General features: G+C 15.7%; 6 protein-coding genes across 6 annotated transcripts, besides 66 other annotated features; all 6 read right to left on the bottom strand. All coding sequences in view use genetic code 6, as the record gives it.

Annotated features, from left to right (window-relative positions):
• Positions 1 to 219: 219 nt before the first annotated feature.
• Positions 220 to 256: a microsatellite.
• A 53-nt stretch (positions 257 to 309) lies between these two features.
• Positions 310 to 369: a microsatellite.
• Positions 314 to 377: a microsatellite.
• Positions 378 to 1,275: 898 nt separating this feature from the next.
• Positions 1,276 to 1,301: a microsatellite.
• A 27-nt stretch (positions 1,302 to 1,328) lies between these two features.
• Positions 1,329 to 1,365: a microsatellite.
• Positions 1,366 to 1,468: 103 nt separating this feature from the next.
• Positions 1,469 to 1,533: a microsatellite.
• A 36-nt stretch (positions 1,534 to 1,569) lies between these two features.
• Positions 1,570 to 1,616: a microsatellite.
• A 408-nt stretch (positions 1,617 to 2,024) lies between these two features.
• Positions 2,025 to 2,088: a microsatellite.
• Positions 2,089 to 2,676: 588 nt separating this feature from the next.
• Positions 2,677 to 2,770: a microsatellite.
• Positions 2,682 to 2,735: a microsatellite.
• Positions 2,684 to 2,771: a microsatellite.
• Positions 2,723 to 2,789: a microsatellite.
• Positions 2,790 to 2,807: 18 nt separating this feature from the next.
• Positions 2,808 to 2,859: a microsatellite.
• Positions 2,848 to 2,899: a microsatellite.
• Positions 2,886 to 2,929: a microsatellite.
• Positions 2,906 to 2,941: a microsatellite.
• Positions 2,942 to 3,735: 794 nt separating this feature from the next.
• Positions 3,736 to 3,787: a microsatellite.
• Positions 3,750 to 3,790: a microsatellite.
• A 271-nt stretch (positions 3,791 to 4,061) lies between these two features.
• Positions 4,062 to 4,104: a microsatellite.
• A 63-nt stretch (positions 4,105 to 4,167) lies between these two features.
• Positions 4,168 to 4,200: a microsatellite.
• Positions 4,201 to 4,211: 11 nt separating this feature from the next.
• Positions 4,212 to 4,268: a microsatellite.
• A 494-nt stretch (positions 4,269 to 4,762) lies between these two features.
• Positions 4,763 to 4,815: a microsatellite.
• Positions 4,816 to 4,856: 41 nt separating this feature from the next.
• Positions 4,857 to 4,894: a microsatellite.
• A 48-nt stretch (positions 4,895 to 4,942) lies between these two features.
• Positions 4,943 to 4,974: a microsatellite.
• Positions 4,959 to 5,018: a microsatellite.
• Positions 4,974 to 5,020: a microsatellite.
• Positions 5,021 to 5,024: 4 nt separating this feature from the next.
• Positions 5,025 to 5,124: a microsatellite.
• Positions 5,042 to 5,129: a microsatellite.
• Positions 5,086 to 5,145: a microsatellite.
• Positions 5,146 to 5,159: 14 nt separating this feature from the next.
• Positions 5,160 to 5,218: a microsatellite.
• Positions 5,174 to 5,218: a microsatellite.
• Positions 5,219 to 6,275: 1,057 nt separating this feature from the next.
• Positions 6,276 to 6,335: a microsatellite.
• Positions 6,308 to 6,364: a microsatellite.
• Positions 6,309 to 6,359: a microsatellite.
• Positions 6,325 to 6,957, bottom strand: IMG5_182950 (ran binding protein 1, putative). The gene has a single exon (XM_004027406.1). It carries the CDS (start codon positions 6,952 to 6,954, stop codon positions 6,397 to 6,399), a length of 558 nt encoding a protein of 185 aa, XP_004027455.1. The 5' UTR covers positions 6,955 to 6,957; the 3' UTR covers positions 6,325 to 6,396.
• Positions 6,958 to 7,052: 95 nt separating this feature from the next.
• Positions 7,053 to 7,097: a microsatellite.
• Positions 7,054 to 7,097: a microsatellite.
• Positions 7,098 to 7,448: 351 nt separating this feature from the next.
• Positions 7,449 to 7,485: a microsatellite.
• A 54-nt stretch (positions 7,486 to 7,539) lies between these two features.
• Positions 7,540 to 7,616: a microsatellite.
• Positions 7,617 to 7,751: 135 nt separating this feature from the next.
• IMG5_182940 (hypothetical protein) lies at positions 7,752 to 9,207 on the bottom strand (the record flags this gene model as incomplete). Its single annotated transcript, XM_004027405.1, has 3 exons — positions 7,752 to 8,203; positions 8,283 to 8,349; positions 9,199 to 9,207. 3 exons carry the CDS (start codon positions 9,205 to 9,207, stop codon positions 7,752 to 7,754), a joined length of 528 nt encoding a protein of 175 aa, XP_004027454.1.
• Positions 8,240 to 8,276: a microsatellite.
• Positions 9,208 to 9,693: 486 nt separating the features above from the next.
• IMG5_182930 (tld family protein, putative) lies at positions 9,694 to 10,375 on the bottom strand (the record flags this gene model as incomplete). Its single annotated transcript, XM_004027404.1, has 3 exons — positions 9,951 to 10,375; positions 9,824 to 9,894; positions 9,694 to 9,767 (listed from the first exon to the last, which is right to left on the bottom strand). The coding sequence occupies exons 1-3, from the start codon at positions 10,367 to 10,369 to the stop codon at positions 9,694 to 9,696; spliced, it is 564 nt and encodes a 187-aa protein (XP_004027453.1). The 5' UTR covers positions 10,370 to 10,375.
• Positions 10,376 to 10,969: 594 nt separating this feature from the next.
• Positions 10,970 to 11,012: a microsatellite.
• Positions 10,974 to 11,012: a microsatellite.
• Positions 11,013 to 12,194: 1,182 nt separating this feature from the next.
• Positions 12,195 to 12,247: a microsatellite.
• Positions 12,248 to 12,476: 229 nt separating this feature from the next.
• Positions 12,477 to 12,534: a microsatellite.
• Positions 12,491 to 12,545: a microsatellite.
• A 235-nt stretch (positions 12,546 to 12,780) lies between these two features.
• Positions 12,781 to 12,822: a microsatellite.
• Positions 12,823 to 12,931: 109 nt separating this feature from the next.
• Positions 12,932 to 12,985: a microsatellite.
• Positions 12,986 to 13,147: 162 nt separating this feature from the next.
• Positions 13,148 to 13,188: a microsatellite.
• Positions 13,189 to 13,882: 694 nt separating this feature from the next.
• Positions 13,883 to 13,954: a microsatellite.
• Positions 13,955 to 14,833: 879 nt separating this feature from the next.
• Positions 14,834 to 14,892: a microsatellite.
• A 1,772-nt stretch (positions 14,893 to 16,664) lies between these two features.
• Positions 16,665 to 16,715: a microsatellite.
• Positions 16,679 to 16,715: a microsatellite.
• Positions 16,716 to 16,721: 6 nt separating this feature from the next.
• Positions 16,722 to 16,769: a microsatellite.
• Positions 16,770 to 16,931: 162 nt separating this feature from the next.
• On the bottom strand, positions 16,932 to 18,824 carry IMG5_182920 (hypothetical protein; the record flags this gene model as incomplete). The annotated part of the gene is made up of 3 exons (XM_004027403.1): positions 16,932 to 17,695; positions 17,793 to 17,905; positions 18,211 to 18,824. The coding sequence occupies 3 exons, from the start codon at positions 18,822 to 18,824 to the stop codon at positions 16,932 to 16,934; spliced, it is 1,491 nt and encodes a 496-aa protein (XP_004027452.1).
• Positions 17,717 to 17,788: a microsatellite.
• Positions 17,729 to 17,788: a microsatellite.
• Positions 17,916 to 17,986: a microsatellite.
• A 70-nt stretch (positions 18,825 to 18,894) lies between the features above and the next one.
• Positions 18,895 to 18,963: a microsatellite.
• A 16-nt stretch (positions 18,964 to 18,979) lies between these two features.
• Positions 18,980 to 19,033: a microsatellite.
• IMG5_182910 (hypothetical protein) lies at positions 19,033 to 20,610 on the bottom strand (the record flags this gene model as incomplete). Its single annotated transcript, XM_004027402.1, has 3 exons — positions 19,033 to 19,326; positions 19,379 to 20,047; positions 20,203 to 20,610. The coding sequence occupies 3 exons, from the start codon at positions 20,608 to 20,610 to the stop codon at positions 19,033 to 19,035; spliced, it is 1,371 nt and encodes a 456-aa protein (XP_004027451.1).
• Positions 20,056 to 20,139: a microsatellite.
• A 147-nt stretch (positions 20,611 to 20,757) lies between the features above and the next one.
• Positions 20,758 to 20,827: a microsatellite.
• Positions 20,828 to 20,865: 38 nt separating this feature from the next.
• Positions 20,866 to 20,899: a microsatellite.
• A 194-nt stretch (positions 20,900 to 21,093) lies between these two features.
• Positions 21,094 to 21,138: a microsatellite.
• Positions 21,095 to 21,127: a microsatellite.
• On the bottom strand, positions 21,131 to 22,514 carry IMG5_182900 (hypothetical protein; the record flags this gene model as incomplete). The annotated part of the gene is made up of 6 exons (XM_004027401.1): positions 21,131 to 21,499; positions 21,656 to 21,697; positions 21,911 to 22,003; positions 22,056 to 22,171; positions 22,225 to 22,340; positions 22,420 to 22,514. The coding sequence occupies 6 exons, from the start codon at positions 22,512 to 22,514 to the stop codon at positions 21,131 to 21,133; spliced, it is 831 nt and encodes a 276-aa protein (XP_004027450.1).
• Positions 21,742 to 21,799: a microsatellite.
• Positions 21,750 to 21,811: a microsatellite.
• Positions 21,762 to 21,810: a microsatellite.
• Positions 21,770 to 21,810: a microsatellite.
• Positions 22,515 to 22,797: the final 283 nt, after the last annotated feature.

Raw genomic sequence — 22,797 nt, 5'->3', positions numbered from 1 at the left:
TTTAATAAGCTAAATAAGGCTCATTTTATTAATTAACGAATGTTTAATTATATTATTGATATTGGTAGTTAGATTAAGGTTGAGTGTTATAAGAAAATTAGTATGTGTTATTATTTTCTATAGATTGTGTTTAAGGATAAGAATATTAATTAGTTTGTTGAGGGTTATAGGATGTAGTTTGGGTTAATTAAGTATTATAATAATTATTTGTGGGATTCATTTTTTTTTATTTTTAATTTTTTTTTTTTTTTTAATTAAATTAATATTTTTATTTATTTAATTATTTATTTTCTTTAATATATATATATATATATATTATTTTTTTTTTTTTCTTATAATTATTTTATTATTTTTAATTATTATTATTTTACTTTTTTGTGAGGTTTTTATTTTATAACATAAAATTTATTTTAAATTTTCTAATTTGCTTCTATTTTTTATTATTATAATAATTTTTCATTAATAATTAAAAAATATGCAATATATATAATTATTATTTATTTACAATATAATGTATATATTTCAAGCAATTAAAAATATATATGTATTTTTAGAAAAGGATAAATATATTTTTTTAAATTATATATATGTTTTTATTATTAATTTAAATATACTTATATATATATAACCAATTATAGTTTATTGTATTATTTTTTTAAGGCAAACTTAATTTTTTTTCAAAGTTATATAAATTTAAAGATAGTAAATTTTTTTGTTTCATTTAATTAACTTTATATAAGTATTTTTGAATTTTCAAAATATTTAAAATTATTTTTATATAATAATAAATATATTATTATAAGTTTTTTATTTATAAATTATTTGCTTTTTTTATTATGAAAAATATAAATATTATTGAATATTTATATATCATAAGTATTTTTATATATTTTTTATATGTTAATCAAAAATTAAGAATTAAATAATGTTGTCTATTTTTTAATAGTTTTATATATTAAAATGATTAAGAAATTTCATAATTTTATTATATATTGAAAAACAATAAAAATATTATAAATATATTATATATAATATTTATTTTTTATGATTTTATAAGCTTTTTCTTCTAAAAAAAAAGTATATAGTTAATTAAATATATACTAAAAATAAGATTAGATTTCTTAAAAATTAAACTTATACAAAAAGTATTTATAAAAGGAAATATTTTTTTGTAAAAATAATAATTAATTTTTAAATTAAAAAAAAAAAAAAAAAATTATTAAATTTTTTAATAAAATAATAAAATCAATGAATATAATATAAATGGAAAAAAAAATATATATATATATATATATATATATTATTTAATTTTTTTTTTTTAAGCTTACAAAAAAAAAAAAAAAAAAAAGGAAAAAAAAAAAAAAACTACTCAATTAAAAATAAAATAAAATGTATACAAAATCCAAAACAAAATAAGCGGAATAAGATGCTAAAAAAGGTTAAAAATCAAAGGCAGTAATAAAAGAAGATTCTAAATAGAATTCTAAATAAGATTCTAATTAAAATTCTAATTAAAATTCTAATTTAAATTCTCGAAAAGACTCCAAAAATGATTCCAAAAACGAGTAGAAAGATTCCAATAAAAAAGACGCAAATAAAAAAGAATCAAATAAAAATGAGGACTACAAAGATGATAATAAATAAGACAATAAAAAGGATTCCAATAATGACAGTAAAAATCTAAAAGATCGAAAACGTACAGCATCATTAGATCCAAAAGTTTAAAATTAAAATAATATAAAAGTAGATGAAAGAAATAAAAGTTAAAATTAAAAACCTAAAAAACCATCTATGAATTAATTAATAACAGAATTTTATTTAGGTTAATACAAAGCACCTATTATAGATGTAGATATAATTGAAGTGCATAAATGGTTTAAAAATATCTATAGTTAAACTTTTTTTATTAAAAAAAAAAAGGAAAGGTTAATATCATTTATTAGATATAAATCATTCATATTTTCATTGGATATTTCCTCATTTTTAAGGTGATTCAGGGAAAAAAAGAGCAGAAATGTTTATGAAAAATGAAGTGGTAAAAAAAAAAAATTAGATTAAAATAAATAGAAAAAATAAAAAAAATAGATTGGAAAAAGAATCTTTTAAAGTTATGAATTAATGCTTGATTTTTATGGAATTGTAATTTTAGATTAAAAAAGTGGAAGTTTGGAAAGAGGAGAAAATTACAAAGAAAGATATTAGGAAACTTTCTTAAGACCTTTTACTAATGCAGATTTTAGGATTAAAAGAATACTTTAGTTTTTGAATTGTACAGGATATAGAGTTTATGCTATTGAACTTGTTAAATTTCTTGAAAAAGAAATCTTTAAACATTCAAAAGGTGTATATCCACCTTTAAAAATTCTGGAAAATATGTATAAAATTAATTGGTAATAATATGGATTTATTGATAATAATGATAAAAAGGCAATTGAATATATAGAAAATAAATGCATGTTCAATTTTAAAACTATATCAGAAGAATAAAACGTTTATATAAAGAATTTATGATTACTTGTTTATTAATAAATATAAATAATGGATTGTTTTTATTTTTTTTATAAAATTTCTTTTTTTTATTAGAAAAATATGTTATAAATATTTAAAAAAATTTAATTAATTAAAATTATAAAACTATTGTCATAAAAAAATATAAAAAATTAATTTTTTTTTAAAAAAAAATAAAATAAAATATATAAAATATTAAATATATATTAAAAATAAAAAATAAAATAAAAGTATACTATTAATAATATAAATAAAATATAAATTTAAAAAAATAATAATAATAATCATTATTGTATAATTATATATATATCTAGAAATTTATAATATATATATAAATATATATATATATATTTTTTATTTATATGAATATAAATATATTTTATATTTATATTATTATTTTTATTTTAATAATTATTATTTTCAATAATTTTATAAAAATAAATTTAATTATTTAAATAAATCTTATTTTTCTTGTTTTGATTACAATTTACCATTAATAGTTCCTTTACAAATAGCAATAGTTTCGTCAAAATTATTAAAATAAATATTATTATTTTAATTTTTTTATAGAAAAATGTGATAAACATTTATTTTTTTATATTTTCCTTCTACTTTACCTCTATAAACTCCATCTTTTAATAAACTAAATTTTTCTATAGATTCGTCAATTTCATTTTCATTACTAAAATTATGAATAACGATTAGTTCTGACCCATAACTTTTTTCATCTTGCAGCATTTTAATACAATCCATATATTTATTTTTATCTTCAGATTTCCATTAATTAAATAATATTACGTTTATTTGAGAAATTCCAAATAAAAATTGTTCTATTTTTTTATCTTAAAAACTTTGGCTTTCAATAAACCCTATTTTTTTTGCATTTGCTTATATTCACTTATTTATATCATTCCTCTACAAGATTAATATATATATTTACAATCGAAGAATTCTTTTTTTATAGAATTTATAATTGATGATTTACCAGAACCGGAAGGACCATAAAAATATACAAATAAGTCAAATGTATATATGTTTTCTAAATTTTAATCAAAAAAAAGGGAACCTCCATTATTTTTAAAAATCTAATTTTCTATTTTTATTATTAACTGTAATTAATTTTAGTTATTCTTTTAAATTTCTTTTCTCTAATTTTGCATTTATATTTTCTGGTATTAATTTTAGTATTATATTTCCAGATTTTAATTTTACTTTAATTTTTCTTCCTTTTCATCTTCATCTTCTTCTTTTTATTTTTAATTTTCTTCTTCTTTTTTTAATTCGTTAATATATATTTACTTTAATTATTCCTCATTTAATCTATAAGAACTTCCTTAATTAGTTGATAATTATTAAAGAATAGAAGATGTACTTTTTGTCTAAATTAATCTTTATGGTATTGTTAATTTCGTATAATCACTTTATAATGTTGGATAGCTGCTTTATCCACTTTTAAAAGGCTTTTGGATATTTGAATTATGTCTTCTATCTGACATTTATTTTTCTTCTTATTCTTTTTAATTTTTGATTAAAAAAAGACCATTTTAATTCTATTTTTTATTTTATTTTTTTAATATTTTATTTTTTTATATTTTACATCTTATATAATTTAATTGTTGTTTTTATCTAAAATGGATTAATAATTGTGTATTTCTAGATTTTATTATTATTATTTGTTTATCTATTTTATTTTATTTTAAAAAAAAAAAATGTTAAGATTATACATTTTTTCAAAAAAATATTAAGATTATACATTTTTTATTAAAAAAAATATTACTTGTATTATTTATTCTAAAATCTAATTCTTTTATATTTCTTTGTTTAATTATTACATAATTATTTTTTTCTCTTTTTCAAATTATTAAAATTCATTTTCATTAATTTATTTGTAATCTTTACAGGTTTATTCGTAAATTTTTATTTTATTAAGTGCTTCTTATAAATATTATTCTAATTATTAAATTTTGAATTAAAGAATATTAATCTCATCAATTTTTTGTTAAAATTATTCGTTAAAATATGTAACTAACCTTTAATCTTCGGTATTCTAATTAAGATATATAATAGGAGTTTCAGTAGATGTTAAAGGTGTTAACTTTTAAGATTTAAATTAATTATTAGATGAAATTGGGTTACTTTATTAATAATAGTTTAAAATTGATTTCATAATTAAAAAAATTTATTAATAAAAATTAAAAAATAAATAAGATATTATTTTAATTTTTATTTAATAATAAATTTAAAATTTTTATTTTATAAAATAATTATCAAATATATATCAAATATAAATATAAATATAAATAAAATTTTTATTTATATATTAATATAATACATAATTATGTTTATATTATATATATTTTTAAAAATATAAATTTTGTTTAAAAATGTAAATAATAAATATATAATAAATTTATCTAAGCAATAATTATGATATTTATTTATATATAATCTTATATTATATATAATTTTTTTATTTATTTATTTTATTTTTTTATATTTATTATTATTTTATAAAATATATATATCATTTTTGATATATAAATATAATATATTTAATATTATTTATAAAAATATAAATATATATATAAATATATATATATTTATATATTTATATATTTATACATTTTTATTTATATACATATAATTTAAATTATTTTTTCTTTATTTAATTTTATAGATATTTTTTTTTTGATATTAATTTTATTGATATATATATATATTTTTTATTTATTCCTTATATATTTTATTTTTTAATAATAATAAAAATAGTTATTTAATTTTTTTTTATAATATATAATTTATTAATATATTTTATATTTTTATAATATTATTTTATTTATATTTATAAATATAACCTAAATATTTTTTATCCTACTCTTTTTTTTTATTTCAATATATTGTATAATATTATTTATGATATTTATCCTAACTAAAATTAACAAGTTTTTTTAATATTAATTCAATTTATTATATAATTTTTAATTATAAATTACATATTTTATTACATATAATTTTTATTTTTATTTTTAATATATATAATTTATAATCCATTATTTTATTATTATGTATAAATTTTACTCTTTTAGAAATTTTTAATTTAATTGTAATATTTTTATGTTTTTTTTATAATTTTTTGATAATTTTTATTTTATTTGTAAATATGAATTAAATGTTAAAATGTTTAAAAGTTTATAAATATTTTTGAAATATAATAGTCTAATATAAAAAGTTTGATAAAAAACTTTTTTAAAATATCAATAATTTTTAATAAAATAATGTGCTAATATAATATAATTTTTATAAGTTTTATTTATATATATATTAATATTTTTTTATATTTTTTGATATTTAATAGAGGTAAATATTATATTGATTATAAATATAAAATTAATTGAATATTTATAAAAGCATGTTTAAATAATAATATAAACATTATTTATAATTAAAATTTCTATATATATATATATATATATATTTTTATAATAATATAAGAAATAAATATAAAATATTAACTTTTTTATATAAAATGTAATTATTTATATTACTATATATTTATATGAATAACTTAAAAAATAATATTTTATTTATTATATTTAAATATTTAATAATAAATATTTTCAATTAAGAATAGTAAAAACAAATAATCTTAATTATTTTTTTATATAAAATAATATAATTAATAAATTAAATATTTATCTAAAAAAATAAAATAAAAATAAAAAGCTAAAAAAAATATATATATATATTTTGTAAAAAAACAAAGACTTAAAAAAAACACATCTAAACTTAAAAAAAAAAAAAAAAAAAACATTAAAATTTAAATAAAATAAACATTTAAATCTTAAAAAAAAAAAAAAAAAAAAATAATAATAAAAAACTCACAGACAATCAAACAATATAAATATGAAATTATTTTTCAATCATTCTTTTTTACTTCATCTTTTTTTCATTTTTCATCATTTTATTATTAATATCTCTTGTTTCTTCAAAGACTTTTTTGAATCTCTAAAACTCATCTGCATTAGTAAATCTTCCGCATAATTTTTCAACAGCAGGTTATTCATCTGAAGCATCATAGCAAGTCCAAACCCATGATTTATCATGAGTTTTTAAAGGAACTAATTAGCACATTGGTTCTACGCCTTAAACAAGGAAATTTGCAACAATTTTATGAGTTTTATCTTATCTCATTAAAATTCTAATTTTACTAGTTTCCTTATTTTTTAAGAATTTTAAATCTCCAGCACCTCTTTCTTTTAATTCGTTTTCTCTCCATCTGTATAATTTTACTCTGAATTTATCATGTACATCTTCATTTTCTTCTCCTGTTACTACAGCTACTTCGGGTAATTCTTATACTGGTTTGAAATCTCCAGCACATTCGGCTTCGGGATCGTAATTTTCATCTACATCTTCGTGGGTTTCTGGTTCGTGTTATTCAGCCATTTTTTTATGTTTTTTTTTTTTTTTGTATAAAAAAAATTTATTTAGTTTTGTTTTTTTTTTATAATTATTTATAATTTTTTTTTTATAAATTAGAAAAGTTTTTATATTTTTTTTTATTTTTATTTTATTTTTTATTTTTTTTTGCTAAATGAATAAAATAAAAATAAATTTAGCTTTTTATTTTTAAACATTTTTAAAATAAAAGAAAATATTATATTTATTTAGTTTTTTTTATTTTGCTAAAATAAATTAAATCTAAATCTTTATATTTATAAAAAAAAGGAATATTATCTATATATATATTTAATAATAAGCTATTAATTACTTTTTTATATATAAAAATATTAATTTTTTTAGATTTAATAAAATTTATAGGAATAATATTTAAATATGCAAATTATATTAAAGAAAAAAGATAAAGTTTTTAATATAATATTTTATTTAAATTAAATAATAATAATATTTGAAAATATTAAAAAAAGGTAATTAAAAAAATATATATAATTATATTTATATATATAATATATATTTTTAACAATTCTTTTTAAAAGAAATATTTAATTAAATTAAATATTTATTTATAGATATTATTATAATAAAAAAATTAATTGATAAAATAAAAAAAATTATTATTAAATATTTAAAAATTAAGATTAAAATAATATATAGTTTATAATATTTAAAATAAATAAAAAAAAATTAACTAAAGACTATTATATATATAAATTTTATTAAAATATATATTTTTTTTTTTAATATTTCATATATATATATTTTTTTTTCCCCCCTCTAACTTATCATTTAAATTATCCACATAACTTTTTATGAGTTTCCGATTTTTCTTCATGTTAAGCCATAGTATTTGGATTACTGAATTTTCTCTTACATAACATACAAATTTTGACCTTACTTTTTTCTAATATGATTAACTCTTTGATTTTATTTAATTCGTTTCTTGCAATTTATAATTCTTAGTCACTCAATTATTTATTTTTATTATCTTATTCATCTTTCTGTAATTTCTATAATTTATCTCCAAAATATTAGCTACTAGGCTTATGTAATCTTGAATGATTAGTATTATTCTCGTCAGATATGTAACTACTTGAAGTAAATCCTCTTTAAGTCTTTGATCCTCTGTAAAATTATTCTCGTTTATTTTAGCCACTTAAATTTATTCCCGATGGGACGTGTTAGACGAATTTTTTTAGTTTTTCATCTTCTTCATCATCATCTATTTCTCCAAAAACTGTTTGTTTTTTTATTATTATTAATAAAAAGATTTTTATAATTTATTTTATATTATAAATTATTATTATATTTTTAACCTGATTTGTTGTTGGCTATTTGAGCGTTCGATTTTTCTTTTATAATTTTTAATGCATCATCTAAGTCCTTTTTGATTGAAAATTAAGTTTATTTATTTAATTGATAAATTCACTACTTTTTTTCCTTTCAGTGTTAAATTTACAGACATATATTAGTTTTTTATTTATTTATTTTGAATTAATGTTTGAGAATTTTTTTTTTTTTTTTTTTTTTCTTGTTTTTTATTAATAATTATTAAATCTTTATTTATTTTTTTATTTTAAAAAAATAATAATTTTTTTAGTATTTAAATTTTATTTTATTTTATTTTTTTTAATTTAAATAATTTATAAAGTAATATTTTATATATATAAGAAATATATTGTATTTGCTTTGTTTTTAAATAATTATTTATAACAAAAAAAATAAATAGAATTCAATTATTTTTTTAAAAAATACATAATTTGCAAAACATATAAAATTTATATTTATAAAAAAGTAAATTAATATAAAAACATTTTTATTAAAATAATATATTTTATCTAAAAAATTACATTCGGTTCTTTAATTTTATTTGAGTCTTTATTTTTTAATAATCTCTACTTCTTTTAATTTAAAGGTTTAAACTTTCTAAATTTTCCTTTATTCTATCTAAATCAGAAGTATTTATAAATAAAAAAAATATCTAAAATCTATAAAAAGATAAATCATAATTTAAGCTTTTGACATTCTATATATTTTAGCTAAATTTTTAATATTTAATTCTTTAAGTTTACATATTTCTAGAATTTTTTGTTTAAAAAAAAAAATATTATTAAAAACTCCTAAAGGAAGGCGGTGTATAAAGTTACAATAGCAATATTAAATTTCCTGAGAAAAATTATCTTAATTTTAGACTATTAATAATAAATATTGAATTTTACTTTTTTTTCATACAGTGTACATTTTATAATAAGAAATTAAATCAAATATACCTTATACTTTAAAAATTTGATATTTATTAGCCCCTTTTATATATTCTAGTTTTACACATTTTCTAATTCCATTCATATCAAAAATGCAGGTTAATGAACTATTAAATCTCCTTTTTTGGAGTAAGAAATTCTTAGCCAGTTTAAATATAATATATCTAGATATCGTAGCTTTAAATTATGTACTTTTTTATATTGTATAATGCTTTTTATAAGTTTAATTTTTTAATTAATTTTATTGTGATTTTTTGTTAGAAAAAATTAAAAGAATTTATTTATATTTAACAAAAAAAAAAAAAATAATACTCAATAAATTTATATTAATATATTTATATATTTAAATTTATAAGATATATTGTTTTTATTATTCAATAATTAAATAATTTTGTTATATATTATATATATAAATTATATAATTATATATCCTTTTTTTTAAAAAAAATAAAATAAAATAATATTATCATTATATTTATTCATCTTAATCTGGTCTTTTGACCTCTTCCCTCATTTAATCTTTATATGAAGTTAATTTACCTATATATTTTATTGTATATAAAATAATATATATTTTAAACTAAACATAAAATAACCTAGCATATTATTTTAAACAAATCCATTATCCCACATAGCTTTTTTATCAACTTTTCTCATTCTTTCCAGTCTTAACAAATAAAAAAGAAAAAAAAAAAATTATAAACTAATAAACAAATAAATTACTCTCTTCTTTCATTTTCCCTATATTCTTATTAGAATATGAGATTCTCTTCACTACCTATCCCCCAAATTTCCATTATCTTAATATCAAGCTTAGTTTCACTACTTTTTGGCAGTAAATTTCCTCCTCCATATGTCAAATCAAAACAATTTACATATGATTTTTCTGTAATTTCCTTATCAATCCAAAGTCTATATTTTTTAAAATTATCATCTCCTCCAAAACCCATGCCTACCTAATATTTAGATTTATTAATTTCTTTATTATTCATATAAGAGTAAAAAGTTCCACCTTGTCCTTCATAAGGATAAAAACACTAAAATTTAGGATGTAAAGTAAATAGGAAATTTTAAGAATCTCCCTAATATCCAAGTTGATTATTCCATTGATTTTTTTAAAAAGCTCCTATTATTCCTGTCATATTTTCATTATTTTATTAATATTTATATTTTATTAAAATTAAAGTGGGGGCATTATATCCTAATACAGCATGGGAAAGTCTATTAAAGCTTATTCCGGATTTATTCGTAGAATACAATAAATAAAGTCCTTTTGAGTTTTAGAAAATATCGCTATTTAAGTAAAATAAAGGAATTACATCGTCATTTATTATGTCTGAGTTTTCTTATAATTTTATTGTTTGGATATACTTTGGAGTATTTTGTTAAAAGAATAGTTATTAATACCAGTATTCTTTTAAGGTTTTATTTAAATATTATAATTAATGAAATATATGTCGAAAATATTAATATAAGCCTATTTTTTATTCATTTTGGGTTTCAGGTGTTGATAATAACATCTTTTCTATTAATTAATCACTGTTTTATATACTAAACATATCAAATATGTAAGATAATAGGTATTTAACTTAGTCTTGTGTTATTTCGAGTTATTCTAATTATATTATAGACCATTTTTCGGGATAAAATAATATTATAAAAATTAATTCTAAAGAATTTAGTTAATAATTATTAAACTTTTCATAAGTAAATGTTGAAGGTTTTTTTAATAAAAATTAAACTATTTTTTTTGTTATTTTTTTATGTTATTTTTTGTTATTTTTTACAAAATGATATAAATATATCGAAATTTATTTCGGATTTTTATTATGTTTCACTCATATTTTTCATAAATAAATATATGTTTTTGCCAAATTTAAATGATTTTTGTTAAAAGTAATTCTCTATAGAACTTGATTATGTTATTTTAGCATATTTTATATTATCATGTTACGATAATTTTAAAAATAATTGCTTTAAGTCTTCATATTCTTTATCTGAAAAACTATCTTTTGGAAGTTTTGATTTTTCTTGACCCATTTTTTATTATTGTAGAGTTTTATTTATTATTAAATTAGATTTTTTTAATTAAAACAATTAATAATATAATTAATTATCATATTATTTATTATATTCACACTTTTCTATATAAAATTATTTCTTATATAATGAAGAAATAAATAATATATATTATAAAATTTATTTTTTATTTATATGTAAATATATTTTGCTTGTTTTTTTTTTTAATAATATATGTTAAAAAAAGTAATATTTTTCTGTCACTATTTTTACTAAAAAGCATAACTTTTTTTCATTTACAATCACATGGCTCAAAAGGAATTTTTTAAATCTCTGCTTAACATACTTCACAAGTAATAATTTTGTCTTTACATTTTTTAACTATAAATGGTATTAAACCAGGAAGGCAACCAACAAAACACCATAAAACACAACATAAATATGTTCCAGTTCCTGTTTTATAATTATCTATTAATTATGATTCGTTTTTACAATAATCACATATAGTTGTGGGAAAACCTCCGTATTAATAAGATTATTATCCATATTTTAAACTTGTTTTATTGTTATATGACATTTAGTTATAATAATAATATATAATATTTAAGTTTTATTTTATTTTTTTAGTTTTTTTTTGTTTTATATTAATACAGTATATTTTATTTACTTATTTTTTTTTTAAAAAAAAAAAACAGAATTATATATAATTAAACAAAAAAAAATACATATTTTTATTATCTAAAAGATTTGAAACTATTTATTAATAAATAATACATATTATATAATTAAATTAGATTAATATTAAAAATATTCATAATTTAATAAAATATATATAATAAAGATAATTATTATATAATATAGTTCTAATTATTATTAAGGAAAAAAAAAAATTGTTTTAATATATATTTTTTTATGAATAAATGATATATATATATATTTTAATATTATTTAATAAAAAATAATTTAAAAGAAAAATTAATAAATAGTAATTAAAAAAAAATGTTGTAAAATTAAATCTAAATAAAATAAAGTTTTTTTTTTAAAAAAAAATAATAATTATATTATAATAAATGAATTAAATTATTATATAATTAATTCTTTGTTTGAAATAATATATAACGGGAGATAATTTAACTATTTTTTTGTTAAAAAAATACATTTATATAATAATTTGTTTTTGTTAAAGTAAAAATAGATAAAATTGTATCTAAAAAAAGATTAGGGAAATACAATAATAAAAGAAAAATAATAAATAAAAATAATAATATTAAGAATATATAAAAAAAAAAACAATATTAATTAATTCTTAAATTAATTTGTTTAATATAAATTATTAAGAACTTTTGGTTTTTAATATTATAAAAATTTTCAAAAATAAGGACTTAATTAAATAAATTTATTATTATAAATATATAAAAAAATAGAGTCTATATATTGTTAAAAATTTGATACTTTATAAATAAAATAGTTACTAATATAAAAATACTTATATATTTTTTAAATTTTAAAGGAAAATATGATTTTTGAAATAATCATTAATATTTAATAATTTAAATTAATAATATAAAAATTTAAAAGTGATTTAAAAATAATAAAAAAAATTTAATAATAAAGACTTAAACTTGTTAAAGTTATTTAGAAATAACATAATTATTTAAAATATTAGATAATAAGAAAGATTAAATAAAAAAAATATTATTAATTAAATAAAAAAAAATACTTTATTTATATAACTAAAATTATAAAGAAATTAAAAATAAAAAGAACAAAATTCTAAAAGGAAAGTTAATATATTTATTTTAAATAAAGTTTATATGCTTTAGTTTATTATAAAAATTATAAATTTTTACATATTAAAAAGGAATATTAAAATAAATAAATAAAAACTAAATTAATAAATAATATATATATATATATATATATATATATATATATATTTATAGTCAATTATGTTCTTTGTTTTAAATAATTAATATTTACATAAAAAATTAATTATAATGTTAATATTTAAAAAAGAAAAAAAATTAATATATAAATAAGTTTATTTTTTTTTCTTTTAAATTTTATTAATTTCTTTAAAACATAACATTAGATTAAATATTCAATATTAATATTATTTTAATTTATGATTTAAACTCTTATATTTTATTTTACTTTCAAAATTATTGGCATAGACCATAAAAGCTAAAAGCAATCCCAAACACTCATAAATAAACAATAGTATTCCATGAAATCTATTAAGTGAATTTAATGATCCACATTTATGTCTTTCAATATAGAAGGCTATATAAAAATTATAAAATCCTAAGATTAAAGAAAATACAGACAAATAATTATCTATACTTTTTAAATGTCTATCTAATTTTGTTTAAAAGTTTTCTAATATTAGTTTTAATATAAAAATCAAAAAATATATGTATTTAGCTGTTTAAGAATAGAATAAAAGATTTTCGCATAATTCTTTATCTTTTTCAGGTATTTCTTTATTAGATATAATAAAATATAAGAAAAACCATAATAAAGCTAACCAAATATTTGAAAAACCAATTAAGTTTTTTAAAATTTTAAATGGTGTCAATAATTATTTTTTTTTCATTAAGTTTTTTTTGAAATATTAATAAAATAATAATAATTTGTATATGTATATAAATATAAATATATATATATATATATATATATATATATATATACATAATTTATATAAATATTATTTTATTTAATAATTCATTCATATTTAAAAAGAAAAGTTATATTTTTAAAAAAAATTAATATAAAATAATATGAATTAAGGAGAAGCACTACCTAGAGATTTAATAAATTGGCTAGATTCATTAGATTTAGCATATTCTGTAAAAAATGTACGTAGAGACATAACAAACGGCTTTACAATAGCAGAAATACTCAGTAGATATTATCCTCGAGAAGTAAATATATATACATTTGATAACGGATAAAGAATGGATAGAAGAAGAGATAATTGGGAATAAATATCCAAAATTTTAAATAAGAAAAGCTTTAATATTCAACCAAGAGATTACGAGCCAATATATAATTAAGCAAAAGATGCCGCGTTTATTTTTTTGTGCAAATTATATGAATTTTTAAGCAAAAAGAAGCTTAATTTAGATAAAAACCAAAGATTTAGGAAGAAAATGTGATACCTGAGTATATGAAGCCTACTGGGACAACTTTAGCAAGGGAAAGGGAACTTGTTAGAATAATTGATTTAGAAGAAAAAGAGGCTAGGACTAAATTAGTGATTTAAAATCATGATAATAATGTGAGAAAAGAAAAAGAAAATTCAAATATTAAAGAATATTTGACATTTAAAAAAAGATAGTAATTAGAAGATTAGTTAAAGAAAGAAGAATAGGAATTAATGGAAAGAAAAAAAATATAATACGAATTTATAAGAATCCTTATAACCGGAAGTTAGAGAAATCTAATTGAAATCTTATAATTCTTCAACATCGAAAAAAAATAAAGAATAATAAGGATAATTAATGGAAGCTAAAGGGATCTTGGATTTTCTTTAAGATTAATCATCGACATTATTTAAAAAAGATCCTATAGCATAAGATATTAAGTATATATATTTAAAATATATATATATATATATATTTATATATATATATAATTATATATAAAAATCATATTATATTTTACTTAGAAATTTAAATATTGATGAAAAAAAACACTTTTTATTAGTTGATTTATTTAATAGATGTGATGAGATTTAGAAAAAAAGTATTAAAATATTAATATAGTGTTTTCTTGATAATAATTTACCTTTAATTATTGAAACATTAAATAATAACTTTTTGGATTTTAAGAAATTCTTTACTATGTTTATTCCTTTATTGAAATATTTTAATTTTACAGACGAGGAATATATTCTTACATTATTCCTTTTTAAAACAGTAGGCTAAGAATTAATAGACACTGATGCTCAGGGTACCTAAATGATGTTCGAAAATATCCTCTTGGAGCCTCTTATAGATATAATAATAAGATCTGGGAATAAAAAGCAGTCTTTATGTCATATTTTATATAAGTTTTGTGTTAAAGATAGTCTTTCAAGATTACATTTAATAAAACAAATAATAAAAATACTAAAAAGCGACTTAAAAAATTTAGTATCGATTTTATCTTTTTTAATATGTGAGAATTATGAAGAAGATTTCGATAATGAGTTGTATAGTATTTTTTTTTCGTACTCAGTTAAATAATTGAGCTCTCCTTCACCCATTAGTAGGGTTAATTGTTTAAAAATTATAAATGAGATTTGTTTTTTCGATTATAAACCAGTTCTTAGTTTGATTGATAATTTAAATAAACTCATAAATGATAATTGGTGGGAAATAAAAGCTTAGATATTAATTATTTGTTAAAATCTACTACTTTATTTAGCGTAAGAAGAGTAATAATTCGAAGATTTGGTAAAAGAGAATGACTAAAATATATAATAAATTTAATATGAGTAAAATTTATGTATAGAAAGAAGAGAGAAATTAAGTAATATAGTTTATTCTATTTTCAATATTCATGAAAGTTAAAATATTCTCAGAATTGGATTGATTTATCTAGCTCCAGTCTTAAATTATTACCCAGTATTCTGTGATAGGTATTTAGATATTCTTTTAAGGATTTAAACTTCTATTAGAGAGTAAGTACTTTTAACTAATCCTTAAAAAGGAGAAGAGGAAGGGTAAATTGTGGGAGGATGTAATTCTTTTAAATATAAATTAACTTCAGCACCTATTAATTGGAATAGTGTTGGAATTGCGTAGGCTTTGGATAATTATGTAAATTAATAAAATCTAAAAGAGTTTAATAAAGAACATTTAGAAATCATTATTGGGTGTTTACATAATTAATTATAAGATAGAGATAGTTAGGTGTGGATTTATATATTTAATAAACTTAAAAGTTATATCTTTTTAGCACTTTTGGAAAGGGAAATGTGCGCGTTGGCTTCCGAAATTATTAAAAGAATGTTCTTATTTGAAACTATTTAATAGAAAATTATGGAAGATTCTAAACTTTTATTTTTAAAGTTGATTATTTTTACTTATGATCCGGATATTGATTAATCATGTAAAGATAATCTTTTGGAACTTTTTGAGTTTTTAAATTTATAGGGGTAATAATTTAAAGATTATACATATTAGATTATTAAAGATTTCTCGGAATAATAAAAAGATAAGTTTTTGAAAAGTAATTTAGTAGAGTTTATGAATAATTTAGCAAGAGAAAGGAAGCATAAAGAATATGGCGAAGTTTATTTTGTTTGATTTTTTTTATTTTATAGAAATTAATTTAAAAAAAGTTTATTTTATTTTTTATGTAATTTTTAATTTTCAAAATTAAATAAAAATAAAAATAGACAATAAAAAATTTTGCTTGTCGATAAAATTTTATATTTTAAATAAATATATATATATATATATATATTATATATTATATATAACATTATTATTTTTATTTAATAATTTTTATATATGTTTATTATTTTTTATTTTTCTTCATAAATATTCATTATTTGTTTGTCTGAAAAATTCCTCAATATCTATGTTTTATAATAGACTTTGCTTTTCTTCTTGATTTTCATTTTTATTGTTTTAATTTTCTTTTATAATTTCAACTTCTTAATTTCCTTTAAATAATTAAGTGTTTCCGTATTAATCATACTTTCTTAAAAAATAAAAATATATATATGTAAGAAAATGTATTATATATATATATATAATATAAAATAAATATTACCCCAGTTTCTTCAGCTTTCGTTATACTTTTAAGAATTTTCTCTATTAAAAAAAGTAGCCAAGGGAAACTTAGTAATCCGTAAATAGTTTTCACCAAATAAATAGCTTAATAATATTGCCAAATTTCTTTTTTTAAATCATTTCCAGTATATATAAATAGCATGAGAATTCCTATACAAAAAAAAAATGCAATCATGTCCAAAAAAAGAAAGTTTTTAAATCTTCCACCTTTTTCTAAATTTATTTTTAAGCAGCAATTTTAATATTCATTTGATTCTTTTTAAGCTATTCCTTTTGATTTAGAGAAAGGAATTATCAAAAAGCTTAACCAACATAAGGCAATTTATAATAGAAAACCTAAAAGATCTATTATCACGTTTATTTTGGATCCAGGTCCTTCCGTTTTGCATTTATAAAAGTCTTAAGGACTCGAATAATCGTTTAAAGTAGTACAGTTAAAAAAAAGAGCATATCCTATTAATGTACCGGACATTCCAATGCTAAAAAATTACACTTTTTTAAATTAAATTATGTAATTAAATAACTACCATTCATCAGATTTATCTATAAAAAGAAAAATAATGATGTGTAAAAAACTTTAAACGCCATAAAATGGAAAAAGTTTAACTAATAATATAAACCACCATGAAAAAGATCTTATTTTTAGCCAAAAAGATTTATTATCTATAGTTTATTAATAAAATAATTATTATAGAAATATATATATATATATATATATATATATATAATTATATATATATATATATTATTATATATTTACATGGTTGATCTGTATATAAATACCATGATCTTATTATGTACCAAGGATTTATATAACAAGTTATACTTTATTTTATTTCCTGAATTTTTTCTATTTATTATTTCTCTTTTATTCTAAAGTTAAATATAAATATATAATAATAATTTATATATATATATATATATATATATAATAAAAAATATATATATACATATTTAATTTTATTTATATTTATATTTTATAGAAATTTTTATATTTTTTTTTATATTTAATTGTATTATAATTTATCTTTTATTTCTTTTTTATACCATATATAATAACATAATTCATTAAAAAATTTTAATTAATTATTTTTAAAAAATCTTTTTTTTTTTAACAAAAATTTATAAAAAAACTATTAATCCTAATCATAATGTTAAATATTAATATATTTTTTTACCTAATTCTTATTTTTACCAAATCTTCTATTTCAGGCCAATCTATATCAACAGCATCATCAATTAATTATTTTACACATTAAGACTTTATTTATATTATTTTTTTTTTTTTTTAAATTAATACCATTTGCGGATCTTTAATTTTTCTTTTTACTAACGATTTAGCTTTTGATAATAAATTATCTATTTATTATTCTACTTTTAACTTTATCCATATATTAATATTATTTTTTTGATTAATTAGTTATTATTAGAAATTATTATTTCCTTTTTAATCTTCATTTTATAAGTCTTTTTTAATTGTGTTTATTTAGTTTATTGCCTTTCGAGCATTTTATATCTTTTTTGTTTGTTTATTGTTTAAAATTAAAAAAATATACAATTTTTATTTTTTTATAACTATTATATTTTCTTTTTTATTTTCTTTTGTTTATTTTTTTTGATATTCTTGAAATTCTTATAAAGGATTTTATGATAAAACTATTTGGTTTAAATTATCTTCACTATAAGGAATTTATTATTGAATTTTTATTTATGTTTAATATTATTTATATTATTCAAAAGGATTTTCCTGTAATTTAATTTAATTATTGTTTTCATTATATTTAGGGTACATTTTTTCTATATATATATATATATATATTATTTACTTTATTTAATTTTTTATTTAAAATTTAAGTTTTATATAATAATATTTATAAATTTAAAATATTTTATTTACTAATATATAATTTATAGTTTTTAAATATTTATTTTATTTTATTTTTATAAAAAAAAAAAAAAAAATATTAAAAAAAAGAAATAATATTAAAAAAAAAAAAAAATCAAACTTAAATAGTATTAATCCATTTATTAATTGCATCTTCTTTAGTTTTATCTAAAATATTCTTTTTATATAAAGCATTTTCATAATATCCTTCTACACTATTAATATTTCCTTAAATTTTATTATCTAAAATGAGTTCTTGGAGATAATTTTCGACTATATTTTCTTCTATATTTAATTATTTTCCTATATATTTTATTTTTATTCTTTCATAAGGATTAATTATTTTTATTATTTTTTCTAAAGAAATCACTTTTTTTAATTAATTTGTAAATTATTTCATAAATTCATCCTTTATTATAAAGAAATATGTATTATTTATTAATTTTTATATATATATATACATCCATAATATGAGAATATCTATCATTTATAATTTTATTAAACATATTAATATCTTTATTTTCATAAGCATATCTTAAGTTTTACATAGCAATTATTTCCCTATCTTCTTTGTAAACTTTCGCTTCTCGATTATCAAAAGGGTTAATTGATGATCCTGAAAGAATAGAAGCTAAAACTACATACTTAAGAACAACTTTAGCTTAAGGATTTCCAACTTCTTAATAGTTTTTAAATGATTCTAATAGTTCAAGGGCAGCATCATGGTAGTTTTTTTCAAACATGAGCATTTTTCCGTTTGTTTCTTTAATTATTCCCATAATTTTAGGATCTGAAATAGTGGATTAGTGTTTTTTGGTACGTGAGTATATATCTTTGAGCTTAGTAATTTATTTTTTTTGAATTAATATTTATATTTCTAAAGAATATACTTCCAATAGATATTCTGATTTTTTAAAGTCATCAGAGCCATCAGGATGTCTACATGATTGTTTTATTTCTTCGAGAAGCTTCTGTAAATTTAAATTATTTTTATCTTAAGATTCGAAGAATATTTTACATAATTTTAAGGATGCATTATACCATAATTATATCATTTATTTATGTTTTAAATAATCTAATATAATTTCAAATATTTTTTATCGTGTATCGTTTTCTTATAAATTCATTATCTAAATAAATATATATATATATATATATATATATATATATATAAATATATTTAATATATTTATTTTTATATATATATAAAAAATATATATATTTATCAAATTATATTTAATTTTAATTATATTTATTTGTTTATTTTTTTATATATATTATTTACAGTTTCTATTATCTGTGTAATAGCTTCTGTCGCATCATTTTTACTTACTCCTTCCATATTTTTTAAAATTTAACTTATGTTTTATATCAATTACTATACTTGATTTATTTTCACACTTAATATAATTATCTATAATAATGATTTAAATGTCCATTTTCGTTATTATATATCTTTAGATTCTTCTCTTTCTATAATTCCTTAAAATATTAAGATTGCCCCTTACGGATCAGTTTGTTTTTCCTCTTATTTTATATTGTTATTTTTTTAATTAATTTCTTATTTACCATCGGCTGTATAAAAATCGTTTTCTAATTATATTTCAAAATCATCTTCTTCTTCCATTCCTTCACATCCATTGTCATCTTCGATATATCCATCAACGTCTTCATCATAATTATAATCAGACATTTATTTTGGTTTTTAAATTTTATTATATAGAAATTAAATATTAAAAAGTATAATATATTAATAAAATATTTATCCTTTTGTTTATTTTTATAAATATTAAATAATAATTAAATGTAATAAACAATATAAAATATTTTAGATTGATAAATATATATATATATATATATATATATATATATTTATATATATATATATATATATTTAAATATATATATATTAAAACTTATTTTAATAAAAAAAAAACAAATAAAAAGATATTTAATATTTTATTTTATTATAATTTTTTATTAATACATATAAAAAAAAAAAAAAATTATTAAATATAATTTTTATTATATATGTTATTTTAATTGTATTTATTAATAATATTAATTAATTTATAAAATATTTCATTTTATTTATTTTTTCTTTTATTAGTTTATAACAGGTATAAAATAAGGATGTAACATAGCTTCTTTTGGTGTTATTCTTTTTGCCTTCAAAAAAAAATAAAAATAATATAAAAATAATAATAATAAAATCAAAATACGTGATCATATACTAACATTTTGTTTAATAAATCAATTGCTTCTTCATTTGCAATGTGTTAATTTTCATTATTTACAAAAGTATACCAACTTCTTTTTTCATATCTCCCTAAAACTCCTTTATAATTATTATCAAGGATAAGTCCATAACTTTTTATATATTCCGTTAAATCAGCAGTACCTAGGACTCTATTTATTTTTTCCAATTAATCATAATTATCATTTCCTTAAAAAAAAGGTTCTTTTTTGAAAATTATTCCTGCAAACATAGCTCCTAAACTCCAAATATCTAAACTATAATCATAATATTAATAATTTACTAATAATTCAGGCCCTTTAAAATATCTTGAAGCTACTCTAACCTTTATATATATTAAAAAATAAATGTGCTTTAAAAAGGTTATGTATTAATTAAGTTACATTATAATTTTAACCAGGTATATAATATTCAGCTAATCCCCAATCTATCAATCTTAATATTTTTTTTCGTGATCAATCATTATATTATGAGGTTTTACATCTCTATGCATTATTCCTTAACTATGAGCATAATCAAGTGTCTATATATATAATACAGAAATATTTATAAAAAATTAAATGATAAAAATAAAAATAAATATATAAATATAAAAATATATAAATATATAAATATATATAAATATTTATATATATAATATTTTTATTTTGTTTATATTTATAAATTTATATTGCTCATTATTATTAATTTATTATTAATTTTTTTTTTTTTGAATATACATGATTATATGTTTTACTTTCAATATTTCATAAATATAATATCTTATGTCGAAATCATTTAATTAAGGATATAATGTTCTATAGTCTTAACTATTTACATATTCAAATATCTAATACATTATAAATTTTAAAATTTGGCTAATATAAAATTTATAAAATTACTAAGCATGTTGTTTTTGTTTCAGGTTCTCTTACTATATCTAATAAAGTAATTATATTTTTCCCGCCGCAAATATTTATTAAAATAGAGACTTCTCTTTTTATTTTTTTCTTTCTTACTTTTTATAAATTAAATAATTATTTTATTTATTATTTTTAAAGAAAATAATACTTGGCTTTAAAACTTTAATAACACATTTTTAATTATTCAATGTATTTATTCCTTAAAATACTTCCGAATATTTACCTCTACCTAGTTTTGCTATTACTTAATAATTATTCAAATTTCTTAATTGTTTTAAAATAATTTTTTTTGTTTAAATAAAAATATAGGTTAATATTTAATTTATTGACTAATTATTATTACCCATATTAAATTTCCACTTTTTCATAATCATAATAATCTTGTCCTTTTAATAAATTAACATCGGCATAATATTTTGGTTTAGGTAATGAATCCATTTTTATTTTTATTTATTTATTAATTTTTATATTTAAAAATTATTTAAATATTTTATTATTTTTTTTTTTTTAAATAAATTTTTTAAATTGTTTTATTAAAAAAATATAATTTTCATTATTATTATATTTTTTTAAATTAATAATTTTTTTTTTTTACATAAAATTTAATTTTTATTAATTTATTATTTTTAAAAAAATATATATATAAATTATCTCTTTTATTATTTTTTTTTTAATTATGAAAATAATTTATAAATATATATATTTCAAATAATAAATATTT

Source organism: Ichthyophthirius multifiliis (assembly GCF_000220395.1).
Source record: "Ichthyophthirius multifiliis unplaced genomic scaffold scaff_1120509251330, whole genome shotgun sequence".
NCBI lineage: Eukaryota > Ciliophora > Oligohymenophorea > Hymenostomatida > Ichthyophthirius > Ichthyophthirius multifiliis.
The sequence above is the reverse complement of the archived record's forward strand: the minus strand, read 5'-3'. Positions and strand labels throughout refer to the sequence as shown.